Here is a 13,359-nt window from a genome sequence, read left to right on the forward strand (position 1 = left end):
TGCTGCTGGCTGGTGTCGGTCTCACCAGGGCTGGGCGGTTGGGATGTGCTGTGGCCAGGAGCTGGCTGTTACGTCTGCCCCGAAAAGCTGCTGCTTTCTCCACGGTGCTTTTGTGCTTAGGGCAGAGCTGAGAAATTTCTGCTGGTATTGTGGGATTTCACAGGAATGAAGAATAAAGTCTCTGAACTCCCTACAGCTGCATTTTCTGAGCATTGCAACACTCTGATACCTCTGAAACACTATTAAGCACCTGGTGCTGGGTTGTCTTTGCAACCATGTGTCCTAAATAAATCCCTTCCCCATGCTGAGCTGTGCTAATGGCCTATTGTTAAATGGCCAGCCAACACACTATAAGATGAAGTCATTATTTTTTCCAGTCATACCAGCAAAAATAAAAAAAAAAATCCCCCCAGTATCTTTCTCATAAGATGAGGCTGAAGTTGGGAAGGTGCAAATCCCCACGCAGTGCAGTCAGTGTGGTGTGCGCCTGCTGCCCCTGAGCATGGGATGCTGCCTGGGTGCTGCTGGGGGCTGTCCTCGCGGGTGGGTGGCCCTGCTGCCTCCCAGAAGCTGCTGTCCTGCAAATTGCTGCCTGCAGCACAAAGCGGGGTGCTGTGACGGCCCAGCGCTGGCTGCTCTGAGGGCTGACCCGCCTGTGTGTGCGAGGTGCGGCCTGCAGCCTGTGGCCTGGGCTGGCTGCTCGCTCCCCGCTATCTGGCAGCCGTGTGCTCTCTGTCTGCGCTGCCGTCTTGTACGTAAGTGGGCTCCCTGGGAGACTCGCTCCATTTTTTTCCTTTAACCTTGAAATGCAATTTCCTCCCCCAAATACCCCCTTTCCTGTAAACAACATCTCTTTAGTGAGATTACAGCAAAAATCCCAGAGCTACTGGGTCCCGGTCGCTTTATCACCCGGTGAGCCCCATCCGTCACAGCTGCGCGTGTGTTCACGGCGCCCCGCCCTTGCTGCCGGGTGATGGTCTTTTCATCATTTTTACAGATTTATTTTACAATAATTTAATTTCATCCTCAGCCCTGGGAAGACGAATTGGCCCCTGATGTGACTGGGGATTCAGAGCCAGTCTCATAAATTTGCTGCCTCTACACAAAGCTCTTTCTGGAGTCCCCACCGCAGCCGCGAACGAGAGTCTTTAAACAACGAGGGACAGGCTGTAAATCTCACGGGCGCTGGCAGAGGAGCGTGCGGCTCCCCGGGCCTCAGCCGGGTTCTGCAGCCCTAGGAGGGGGCACGAAGGCAGGCAGGGCTCTGCAGGCAGCTCCAGCCCCTCTGTGGCCACGTCTCCCCCACGGGCTGCTCCCCGTGAGCTGCCCGGCAGCCAGCGCTGGGGCTCTGGCAGGGCGCAGCCAGCTGGGGCTGCCTCTGCCGACGTGTGCCTGGCTCCAGCGCTGCGTGGGGCCAGGTGTGGGCTCTGGAGCGATGCTGCCAGCCCCACCGCAGAGCCTGCACCCGCTCCCTCACGTCTGCGCTCTCCGCGTGCGGGACTTTCACCACGCTTTTGCTGCGAAAGGCTTGCCAATGTAATTAAACTCGAGTGACTCCCCTGCCCCCAGGCACAGCCCCTCATTTCCCTTTGATTTATTATGTCTTCTTAATTTATTTAAATGAGTCTCGGTGTTTGCACAGGCTGGGAGGGTGCTGGCGGGAGCTCTAATTGCTGGAGCGAAGGGAAGGCGGCAGGAGGAGCCCTGCAGGGGCTCGGGGCTGCTGCCCAGGCTGGGCGGCCGCGGCCGCGCTCCTGGTGCCCGTGGTGCTGGGGCATGGCAGGGGCTGCAGGAAGGTGCAGGGGGCACAGCAGGGGGGCTGCAGCCAGACCCCTCACTGCGCTGGGCTCCGGTGCTGGGGACAGTGCCCTGGGCTCTGCCTCGGCAGGGCAGTGAGAGGCGAGGCTGGGTGGGCTCAGGGCATCTCCACGAGCAGCGCCTGCCCTGGCTGCGAGCAGGCAAAGGCCATGGATGGCAGAGCCCTGGGGGGGGAGTCCTGCTTGGACCCACTCCCGGTACGTGTGGGGCGAGGGCCAGGGGTCAGTCTGAGCTCGTGGCTGGAGGAGGCTCATCGCTCTCCCTCCGCCCGTTCCTCCTCCCGCAGGCCTGTGCTCGGGTTCCCGGGGCTGGCCCCCTGCCCGCCAAGCACCAGCACAGCCTCGTGCCCGCTGGGCTCTGCAGCTGCCAGCCCCCTGTCCCCGCTCTGTGTTTGCTCAGCTGATTATTCCCGTCTCGGCGTAGTACCTTGCACTTGTCCCTGTTGAATTTCATCCTATTTTTTCCAGTCCATTTCTCCAATTTGTCAAGATCATTTCGAATTCTAATCCTGTCCTCCAAGATACTTGTAGTCCCTCCCAGCTTTGTGTCATCTGCAAATTTAATAAGCACTTTCTCTATTCCATCATCCAGGTCCTTAATGAAAACATTGAGCAAACCAGAACCAGGGTGAACCCTTGGCCATCCAGGCAGTGCAGCACCCTCCCCTGTCACCATGCTTGCTGTCCAAATTGTGCCTGGGGAAGCCGGAGCTTTGCCACATTGGCTGTGCATCGCTGTGTCCCCCAGCTCATGTGGGAGCTGTCCTGTTTGCTGCCCTGCAGAGATACTGGGATCACGGTGTGCTGCCGGGTGTGCAGGTCCCTGGCCCACGAGGGGGATGGGGAAGGCACAGAGGGGCAGGGGCCCGTCCCCAGGAGGGCCATAGCCAGTGGTGCCAATGCCTGAGGGGGTGCGGGGCATGGCCGCGTGAGGCTGCCCTTGCCCCGGGGCTGAGGGCAGCAGCCCACGTCCTTTTTGGCTGGGTGTGGGTTCCCCCCAGCCCTGCAGCCTCCCTGTGCTGAGGCTGCTGCCTCGAGGCCGGGGCTGCTCTGCTGGGCTGTGCGCCAGGTGCTGAAACAGAAAGCTGCTCCGCCAGCCCCAGGAGCAGCACCTCTGTGTGCCACCGTCAGACATCGCTTTTCTTTAATTGATTGTAAAAAGCAATTTACACAGCACAAACTGCTGCCTATGCCAAGCTCTGTGTGTCCAGGCATAGCTTAATTTCACAGCAAGATCTCAAACACAATGAACGGCCTTTCCCATCACCAGCCCATGTCCAAGCCAAGAGCCTTGCTAGCTCTGTGGGCTGCACAGAGCAGCCCAGAGATGGCTCTCGTGCTGCCCCATGGAGCACACAGCAGGCTGGCTCTCCCCACGGCTGCAGCAGCCCTGCTGGCACCCCGCTGATTGATGCTGCCTGGGCTCAGCTCGGCACGGTCAGACCCATGAGGGCCCCAGCCCGGTCCCTCCGTGCTGCGAGTCAGCACAGGCTGTGCCGCGAGCATCCCCTGCGATGCAGCTCTCAGTGTCCTGGCAGGGCCGGCCCAGAGCTGGCTCTCCCGTGCTGGCTCCTTTCATGTCAGAGTTATAATTTCATGGCCAGGGTCTAGGAGGTTTGTACACACAGATGCATTAGTTCTGCATTTGGTGATACTTGAATAATTGGTGTCACATCAATTAGATCAGTTCTTGGATACCGCAGCGATAAGTGCTGTGCAAAAGCCTCTGGGCTGCAGGACTGGCGGAGTGCTGGTGGCCAGCAGGGCTGGTGGGGGCGGCAGGCCAGGGGCTGGCGGGCGCCATGGGGGCGGTGGGGTCGGGGGCAGCACTGTGGGCAGGGGGCCCTCGCTGCGTGGCGTGCCGCTGCCGGTGTGTCCCCGCCGGAGCAGGGAGGTGCTGCTGACCTCCCACACCTCCGAGCACCTCCCCAGGAGCACGGTGCCCCGGCCGTCCCATCAGGGTGCTGCTCTGTGTCGGGTCACCCGTTGGGTACCTGCTCGGTGTCATCTGCTGCTTCCCTCCGCCCTCTGTGCTGCCGTGGCGTGCTGCCGGGCTCGGAGCCGCACACCCGGTGCTGCCCGCCCTGCCAGGAGCTGGGGGGAGGCTCCGCTGGGCCTGGGGCAGCACAGAGAACCCCAGCACTCACGTGCCCGCGATACAGATCGGCGCTGTCAGTGCTATCCCCGCTGCGCATTGTAGGCAGAGGTAATTTGCAGATGACAAATATCCCCGACAGTAAATATTTTTCCCACCCTCATCTTTCTACAAGCAGATAAGGTGGCAGCGCTGTGGCAATATGGTTCCTGGAGGGAGACAAACTCTTTGGCAGTCTTAAAAGTCTATTGTGTCCCCACAATTATTTATAGATAAACTGAAGAAAGCCAATGAGCGCAGAATGGAGCTGCACAGCTGCATTTGTTATGATGATGATGATGTTATCGCTCCCTCACACCCACACAGTGCATGGGAACTCGCTGCTGGCAGCAATCAAATCCCGTCCAGCACGAGGCAGGACAGGCAGGAGGTTTTGCTCCTGCAAACCACAGCAGCCGTCTCCTCGCTGCAGAGCTGTTTTGCCCCACAGAAGCCCACCCGCACAGCTCCTCAAGTGGTTTCCCACCCCCAGCCGAGCTGGGGACCCGGTGCTGCCTGCGGGGAGCGTGGGGCTGGCTGCTCCCCACCAGCCCACGCAGCAGGGCAGGGCCCAGAGGCCAGCGAGCCCATCGGCTTTCCTGCACTACTGCTGGGGACAGAAACGGGCGTGTTTGAAGGAAGTTCTGTGAGGGATCTGGGATTACAGTGATGTGTCAGGGAAATGATGGAGATCACTACTAATTAGCGCATTTCACCAGCCTGTGGAGCAGAGACACTGGGGAGTGCTATGCTGCCTCCTGCGTGGGAAGGGGTTGGGAATCACCGCGCTCTCCTGGTTCAGTGAGTTCGTGGAGCTGCTTCTGAGCACCTTGGGAGCCTGCAGAGGGGATGGGGCCTGGTAGGGCCGGACCCACCCCAGGGAAGGGCAGGAAAATTGGGTCCCCGGGTCCAGGCACGGCACTGACTGGCTCCTGCTGGCCCCTCATCATCGGCTTTGGCATGAGCATGGCTTTGGTGTGACCACAGCCCTGGCACGGCCATGGCCCTGAGCTGTTGCCCGCTGCATCCCCCACGAGAACCCAGCTGGGTGCAGCACACGGGGGTGGCCACGGCTGTGCACTGTGTGGGGGTGCTGGCATTGCACCAAGAGCACCGGCGACCATCAGCGGTGTGCACTGCTGCCAAGTGCTCATCTCAGTGTCTGTAGCATTGCTGTCCTGGAAAGCGTTGGGGATGAGCTCTGCAGCCGCAGAGAGCATCAGAGACAGCGACTGGGGGCCCTTAACTGGACTGGAGAATGGGATGATTTTTCATTGCTTCCTCGTAATAAGAGGACAGAAGTAAGTGACTAGTACAGTTCGTTCACTCGGTAAAGATTTATACAATCACTTCATCCAGTAATTGGTATTCTGGGGAGAGAGGGAGCTGCAGCTCCAGCATCCGCCTCTATTTGTTTTCTCTCTGTCTTTCTCTCTTTCTCTCCCCTTTTCAGAATGAGTAATTCTGTCCCTCACAATCCCATTCAAACAGAGCATTTGCAGAGTGAATAATTAGTTACATTCAATTAGGTCTCACGCGCTCTCCCTTCTCACTTTGGGGGACAGACGCACTAATGAGATGGCACATGTCTGACATGCGGGAGCAGGCATCAAACGCTGTGTGCCAGCGGGGAGAGGTCAGCCCTGGGGGAGGCAGGGAGCCAGGGCCAGCCGGCTGCTGTGGGGCAGCTGTGGGGAAACAGTTCTTTCGGGGGGGGGAGGTTGGGGCCAAAAGCTGTGCGTTTGGGGCCGACGGCTCTGTGCGTGTCTCGTCTGATGGCAGCACTCTGTGCTGGCAGTGCCAGAAGGAACTGGGGCCCGTTTTTGTCCCCAGGGCAGGGTGTTCACTGGGCTGGTGCCAAGGAGCTGCTGGCACCGCTGGCAGCGCAGAGCCCTGAGCGGGAGAGCTGCTGACATGCTTTTATCTCCCTTATTAAACCTAACATTAGGTTTTAAGAGGAGCCTTAAATAACGTGCCTCTGCCTTTACAGTAAAAGCTGCTCCGAGTTCCAGCTGCTCCTGGCTCTGGGATTTATGGCCCTCCTTCTGCCCCGCTGCGCAGCCCGGTGGCGGTGGCCGCGGGCTGCAGCCGCTGCCCCCAGCCTCGCGGGGGGGGACCCGGGCTCGGCTGTGCTGCAGGGAGCCCGGGTTTGTGCGCGGGGGGCCCGGCAGGTGTCGGGCAGGGATGCTGCCGGTCTGCCCTGCCCTCCCCCGGCAGGAGCACCGGTACCGGGAGCGGGGCGGGCTGCAGGGGCCGGCCCAGCGGCAGAGCATTTAACGTTAAAATACCGGCTTTTTGTCAACGGAGCGGTGGAGAATAACCGCGGGTACCGGCCCCCAGCCTAACCCAGCGCGAGCTCCGGGGGGCGCGGGGCCGGGGCCGCGACCCCGCCGCCGGCCGGGGCTGGGAGCCCCCGAGCTGCGGGAACCGGGCCGGGGGCCGCCGTCCCCACTGGCGGGGGGCTCGGCCGCCGGCTGCCCCGCCCCGCCCGGTGCCGGTGGCGGTGGCGCAGCTCCATCTCCTGGCGGCGCGGTGGCTCCGCACCCCCTGGCCGCCGCCGCCCGCCCCCGCCCGCAGAAGCCCGTGTCGCGGACACGCGTGGGTCCGGGGCTGCCCTTTATTCACCCCGGCCGCCGCCCGTCCCGGAGCCCGCGGCCCCGAGCTGGGCGCTCTCCCCCCCGGGGCTGCCCGGCAGCGCCGCGCCCCCGCCGTCCCGCACCGGCCGCCTCCAGCGCGGCCCCCCCCGGCCGGCGGCAGGGCCGGGCCCGCTGCAGCCCCCTCCCGGGGCGGTCGAGCCGCGGCCCCTCCGCGTGTGCCGGCGGCCGGGGGCTTCCCCTCCCTGCCGGGCCCGAGGGGGCAGAGCAGGGGGCGCCGGTCCCGGCTGTGCTCCTGTCAGCACCGCGCACCCTCACAGCCCCTCCTGCTCCGAGATGCGGCTCTCCTTGCCGTCCTCCTGGGCCACGGGCTGGCCCCCGAGCAGCGTCTCCTGCACGGGGAAGATGTCCTCCCCGTCTTCCTTGGGCTCCTGTCGCTCCATCTCCCGGGGCACCCCGGCCTCGACCTGCACGGGCGCAGAGCAGGGTCAGGGGCAGGCGGTGGCATCCCCTCTGCAGCCACCCGCAGGCTCCTGCCACGCTCCCACCCTCCCCAGGGCCTCGCCCTGTGCTCGTGCTGCGTCCCTGGGGGCCCATCCCCGCGGGGCAGCTGCAGCACAGCCCCCCCCCCGCCCAGCCCCTGCTCTGCAGCTCAGCCGCTGGCACAGCCCCGGCCGTGCCAGAGGGACCCTGACCTGCTCCAGAGGCTGCCTCACCTGCTTCGGCACGCGTCGCCTCAGGTCTGCAGGGAAAGAGGAAGAGAAAGCAGCAGTCAGGGTGTGCTCCCACGCTGCGAGCCCTGCACTGAGCGCTGGGGTCAGAGCCAGGCCGGTGCTGCCGTAGCGTGGGGCCTGCAGCTCGTGGTGCCAGCCCGCAGGGACCGGGTGCCGCGGAGGGGCCCAGCTCTGGCCCTGTCCTCTGGCAGCCGGCCCGGCTCAGGCTGCGGCAGCACCGGTGTGCCTGCGGGCAGGGCACTGCCGGGCTCCAGCAGGTGCCCACTGAGCGGCAGCACACGAGGCTCGGGGCAGCCACGCTTTGGTGCCGTCCCCAGAATCAGCAGAGCTGCTGACATCCTCCCCACACCTTGGCCCAGCCTCTCCGGACAAGGCTCCGAGGCCCCAGTCCCCGCTCCTCACCTGTGTGGACCAGGCAGTAGATGCAGATGCCCACGAGACAGGTGACGACCGCGGCCGTGATGGGGATCAGCACGGACAGCGAGGAGCGCCTGCCCGACTCTGCCAGGGGAGACGGGATCAGCGGGGTGCCGCCAGGGCAGGAGGTCCCTGCTCCACACAGCTCCAGCCTGCGGCACCAGGCACTTACCACAGATCACATCCGAAGTGTTTGTCCCTTTCTCCTTCACCACGAGCCCCTTTTCCTCACAGCTGCAGGCAAGAACGAGACATCACCTCAGCAGGAGCCTGGGTATGCAGAGCCCCCGAGGAGGTGCACGGAAAGCAGCAGGCGGTCAGCCTGCTGGGCTCAGGGGCGGTGGCTGGGGGCCCACCCGGCACAGGGGCCCATGCTGTGGGACGGGGATGCCAGGCTCCTAGAGCCATCCTGCTCCAGGGTCCTGGACAGAACCAGAGGGAGCGTAGATCTGAGACCTGCACTGACAGAGAAACCCTGGGGCTTGGGCACTTCAGCTGTTGCAGAGCAGCTCAGAGATGGCTTGATGACAGGCTACAAGTGGCTCCATGGGGAGGTAATTTCTGGCCGCAGATATAAGCAAAGTGAAATCCAATGGCTGGCAACTGAAGCGAGACTAATTCAGTCCGGAAGTAAGGCTCACGTTTCTACCAGGGAGTGCAAGTAACCCTCCAGCAGCTTTCTACAGACAGGCGAGCTGCCAGCCCGTGGCATCCTCAAGCCCCGGCTCCCCTGCAGGGAGGGCTGGCACCTCGGCCAGTAGCCACAGCCAAGGAGCGTGCTGGGAGGCAGAGCCTGTGCAGGGCTGGCAGGACCCCGTGGCCCTTGTTCCTGGCTCTGCAGTGCAGAAGGCAGCGTGGACACCCCTGGACAGGCTGACGCTCTGTGCACACACCAAGGGATGGTCACAAGTGCCTGGACACCTGCCTCCAACTGGGCCACGCCACCCCCAGCCTCACTGCGCTCACAGCTCTGCTCCCCTTGCTCCTGCCCTACGCCATCCCAATGCTGCCTCCCTCAGAGCCTGTCCCAGTGTTTTGTCCTCAGGTCCCCTCCAGAGGCTGGCAGCTGGGGACGTGCCAACAGGGACGTGGCACAGCTGGGTGGGCATAGGATGTGATCAGCACTCAGACCTTGTCCAGGGGTAGCACGGCTCGGTTTTGGAAGAGACGTTGGAGAAGGTGCCTTCTGGACAGGGCTCGCAGGGCGATGACGTCCGAGCCACGGCCTTGGCTGGAAAGGAACAGAGGTTGCAGGAAGTTTTGTAACAGGCTGCGGGGATCACCGAGCAGCCTCTCCCGTGGCGATGCCACCGGGCACAGCAGCAGCACAGCTCCCCCGAAGCTCTGCTGGGAGCCCTGTGCCAGGGAAGCACCCCGTGCTTGGGAGGACCCGAGGCCGATGCTGGCAGTACCTCGGTCCCTGGGGGAGGGTGGGAGCTTCTGGGTCTCACCTGCCACAAACCCAAAGCCCTGCCTGCAGGGCTGGTTCTCCACGCAGGTCTGGCAGCTGGTGTCTGAGCAGTGCATGCCGTCCCGGCACTGGCACACCGTGTTGTGCGTCTCGTTTCCCTGCGTCTTCACAATGAGGCCAGTGTCTGGGCAAAGGGGCAAGGTGAGGCACCGGACAGGTGAGCCCAGGCAGACACCAGCCCCCATGGCCCCACATGCTGGGGCCAGCATGAGCACAGAGCACTTACAGTCTTCACAGATGTCGTGGGGGGTGCAGTGCCGCTCCTTGGTCCAGCTCTGCTGATAGTGTCCGCTCTCACAGCGGATGCAGACAGAGTCTTCTGTGGCGTTGCATTCAGAGACCAGCTTTTCCCCTGCAAGTGAGGTAGGGGCAGGTAAGTGCTGGGAGGCAGGGGCGGGGGAGCCTTCCCCCTGCATGCAGCAGCTCTGCCAGCAGGATGCAGCGGCGCTGGAGGCTGTGGATGCCAGGGCTGCTGTGGCACATTTGTTCAATTGCTGGATGCTGCTCCGGCAGCCAGGGCTGCAGGGGCCAGCACAGGGCTGGGCAGGAGGTGCTGGGGGCTGCAGGAGAGTGGGGCAGGCGTTCACTGCCTCCAGCATGCCAGGGAGTGCGAGCCAATCTGGCCATGCCAGTGGGAGTAGCTGTCCCTGCAAGCTGCCTGTGCCATGGGATCCTGCGGCTGCAGGAGCTCAGACTGTGCAAGGGAGCCCCTGCAGACTTGGTGAGGTGCGGGGGGTCTCAGGGCACCCACGAGGTCCCCAGCTGCTCCAGCACTAGGTGACAGCGCGAGGTGAGCCTGTGGGCACTGCTGGCAGGGGGGGGCTCACTCGCAGCAAGCGGGGCTGGCTCCGGCCGTGGCCGTGCAGTTGGCTCTGGCACAGCTGGGCCTCAGGGGCCCAGGAAGGGGAAGGCGTCTCCGTACCTGGCTGACAGCGGTTGCAGCACTTGCCCTTGTGCTCGTACTGCTTATCAGAGCATCTCACGGCGTCACCAGGCCCCCAGCACTGGAAGAGATGAGATTTGTGAAATGACACTGCTCCGCCACACTCCTGCACGGCCACGGCTGCTGGCATGCGTGTGCCACCTCACGTGCTCACCCACGCCCCGAGGTGAGGTTTTCCCTGCACCACGCTTCCCATGCCTGCACTAACCACAGACCGCAGCAGAGCCGCCCGCGCTGCCTGGTGCTACCAGTGCTCGCTTTGAAGTGGGATGGAAGCAACTCTGGCAGGGTGGCCCCATGTTTCCTCAGATTTTCTACCAGGCTGCGCATCACCTTGGGCCCCTGCCACTGCCCACAGCGCTGCAGCACTGGCCAGGGGGAGCAGCATCAACCACGACCCCCGACCCAGCAGAGCACGGCCAGCCCCCTCCGAGGCCAATGCACCAGCCCTGAGGGGCAGCAGGCCCCAGGCAGGCAGGTCAGCTCTGCACAGCCGCCCACCATCCTCCCTTGGTCCCCCCTAGCAGGGGGACTGCTTGCCCAGGGCAGGGTGGGAAGGAAGCAGGGAGCTGTCCTTGTCCTGGGGGCTCGGATCTCAAGCCAGTCAGGAGGACACCCGTGGCATTGTCCCTCGTGAGCCCAGCACTGCGCATCTCTGGCAGAGTGGCTGCGCCTGGTGAGTCTGCCAGGCCTGGGGAGAGGGAGGGAAGCCCAGCAGGGCCCTGGGGCAAGAAGGCTGCGAGGACTCGTAGTGAGGGAGGGCTGGGGGCCAGGCCGGCAGCAGCCCCGTGCTCTGCAGACCCCCACGGGGTCCCGCAGGCAGCCCTGGTGCCACGGCGCTGCTCTGCCCGAGGGGCAGCGGGGCCGGGGGCAGCGGAGCTCCGGTGTGAGGCTGCAGAGGGAACTGCCCCTGTCACGGTGCGTTTGTGACTTCGGGCAGGAAAGGGAACTGAAAGAGGTGCTCGTGCTCCCGGCCCTGCTCCTGCTCACACCGCCCAGCCCCCCGGGACCCGTTCCGTGCTCTGAGCCCTCGAGACCCCGCGCCCGGAGCCCCCCGGCCGGGCTGCAGCCCCCGGCCCAGCCAGCGGTGCTCAGCTCTGCCCCAGCCCCTCCGGCACAGAGCGGAGCTGAGCCGGGGCGGTCCGCGGGGGGACCTGCCCTGCCTGCCCTGCCTGCCCTGCCCTGCCCTGCCCGCCCTGCCCTGCCCTGCCCTCTCCCCCTCCCCAAATTCACGGCCGCGCTCCAGACACCGGCGACGGGGGTCCCGGGACGAGGGGAGGCAAGTGCCGCGGGGAGGCGCGGATAAAGCCGAGCCCCGGGGGGAATTCCCAGCCGCAGGAATGAGGAACGGCGAAGCTCCGCGCCCGGCAGCCAGGCCCGGGGCGCCCGGCCAGGGTCTCTCCCCCGCAGCCTTCCCGGCACGGGGCTGGGCGATGGCCCCGGGCCCGCTCCCGTCGGGGCCGCAGCGCCGCCGCGGGGCCCGGCCGCGATCGGCGGGACCGGAGCGGCGCAGGGGGGAGCGGAGCGGCCGGACGGCCCCGGGCGCTGCCCCCCGGAGAGCCCCGCCGCCGCCGGGCACGGCGGGGACCCCGCTGCCCGCCCCGCTGCGGGCCCCGCGGCAGCGACCGCCCCGGCCCCGGCCCCGCTCCCCGGCCCCGCTCCCCGGCCCCGCGGGGCGCCGCACTTACAGCCAGCAGCAGCGCGCACAGCAGCCCCAGCAGCCCGCGCCGCCCCATGGCCCGAGCCGAGCCGAGCCGAGCTGTGCTGTGCCGTCCCGTCCCGCGCCGTCCTGTGCCGCCCTGTCCCGTCCCGTCCCGTCCCGTCCCGTCCCGTCGCGGGCGGCGGGGCAGCCCGTAATAACGCCTCGGCCGGTTTCCGCCCAGGAAGGGGCCGCAGGGGCCGCCCATCCTGCAGTCACCGGGCTCCCGCCGCCGGCTCCCCGCGCCCCCGGGGACTTCCCCGGGCCGCGGAGCGTGGGCAGCGCGGGGCCGAGGGCAGCGCCGTGCGGGGGCGGCCGCGGGGACGGGGCCGGGGGCCCGGAGGAAGCCCCCCGGCACCGCGCTGCGGGCCCGGCCCCGGCCCTACGGGCTCCAGCCCCGCGGTCCCGGGGCGGCCGTGCCCGGTGCGAGGCGGGGCGGGCCGGGGGCAGCTGGGGCACCACGGGCCGGTGCGGAACACCGGAGCTCTGCCCAGCCACAGCACCCGGCCCTGCCCGGGGTCCCGGGGAGCAGCTGGGGCTCGGTGTCCCTGAGTGGCTCCAGGCGAGCGTCACGCTGCAGCTGGAGGGAACCTGCTCCTCGGCGGCTCCCTGCCAGCCTCCAGTTGCTGCCTGGCCTGCGCCTTCCTGGGCGGACGGGGTGCAGGCCATGGGCAGGACTCAGCTGTGGGCCTCGGCCAGGGGAGTCTTTGTGCTGGCCTCAGTTAGCTCATTTCTGAGACAGAAGTTCAAGGTTTCACTTCGTTTTCCCAAGGAAAGACAGGTCAGAGCAGTGGCCCTGGAGAGCCCCTTACTGTTCCCCCAAACTCTGGCGTCTGTGCGGAGTCCCCAGAAATACGTCAGCCAGAAAGGGGAAGAGGCAGAAGGCCTGCGGGGCCCAGCTGTGCCGCTGGCTGCCTGTGGCCTCGGCTGCATTTCCCTGGGGTCCCCAGAGCAATCCCCGGGGAAGTTCCAGGCTCCTCTGCTCTCAGGAGATTTCCCTGGATCCAGCCTGTGGTGCGTGTCTGGGAGGAAGGGGGGCTTCCAGCGTCCCCCTGCACCCCGCTCACACAACGGCACTGCTGCCCCGTCCCCTCCTGCAGCAGTGCCACCCACCCAGCCACGGCCGCATTGCCCCTGCCCCAGCTGGGAGCCCGTCCAGCACCGGCTGTGCGTGCAGCAGGGCTCAGGCTGCCCCGGTGCCGCTGCTCCCCGCGGGCAGTTGCTGGTGCCCCGTGAGCCAGCGGTGCCCGCTGTGCCGCTGCCCACCCGCAGCCCCTCGGGGCTCCTGCCGCCCGGCGGGGGGCTGTGTGCCGGGACAGCTGCGGGGCTGCGTGCTCTGGATTCCCCCTGCCGTCATTTCCCAAAAGCGATCCGCTCGAGGGCACGAGTGGTCCCAGGGGAGCCCTGAGAGCAGACACCGAGCGGCAACGGCGCGGGAGGGGATTTCTGGGCCCAGCACTCGCCCGGGAAGTCCCCCAAAGCCCTGAGCGCGCCAGGACGGGCTGCGGGCTGCGGGCGGCCCCGGTGCCCCCTGCCCGAGCCGGCGGGGA

The 13,359-nt window shown here is 65.8% G+C and overlaps 1 protein-coding gene across 2 annotated transcripts; it reads right to left on the reverse strand.

Moving 5' to 3' along the window:
• Positions 1 to 1,107: 1,107 nt before the first annotated feature.
• On the reverse strand, positions 1,108 to 11,940 carry CD40 (CD40 molecule). Of its 2 annotated transcripts, none has more exons than XM_082773524.1 (9): positions 11,799 to 11,940; positions 10,090 to 10,171; positions 9,394 to 9,519; positions 9,148 to 9,291; positions 8,828 to 8,927; positions 7,869 to 7,930; positions 7,682 to 7,780; positions 7,262 to 7,287; positions 1,108 to 7,012 (listed from the first exon to the last, which is right to left on the reverse strand). In XM_082773524.1, the coding sequence occupies exons 1-9, from the start codon at positions 11,844 to 11,846 to the stop codon at positions 6,860 to 6,862; spliced, it is 840 nt and encodes a 279-aa protein (XP_082629650.1). In that variant the 5' UTR covers positions 11,847 to 11,940; the 3' UTR covers positions 1,108 to 6,859. The 2 variants fall into 2 exon arrangements, with proteins under 2 accessions (XP_082629650.1, XP_082629649.1); XM_082773523.1 differs by having other exon boundaries at positions 7,241 to 7,287.
• Positions 11,941 to 13,359: the final 1,419 nt, after the last annotated feature.

The sequence above is a fragment of the Aythya marila genome, assembly GCF_965140915.1.
Source record: "Aythya marila genome assembly, chromosome: 16".
In the NCBI taxonomy this organism is placed as follows: Eukaryota; Metazoa; Chordata; class Aves; order Anseriformes; family Anatidae; genus Aythya; species Aythya marila.

Coding starts and splice junctions, on each gene's coding strand:
- CD40 (XM_082773523.1), bottom strand. CDS start 11,846: ATGGGGCGGCGCGGGCTGCTGGGGCTGCTGTGCGCGCTGCTGCTGGCT. Junction 9,520..10,089: donor CTGCAACCGCTGTCAGCCAG/GTACGGAGACGC, acceptor CCTCACTTGCAG/GGGAAAAGCTGGTCTCTGAA. Junction 9,292..9,393: donor CCACGACATCTGTGAAGACT/GTAAGTGCTCTG, acceptor CCCTTTGCCCAG/ACACTGGCCTCATTGTGAAG.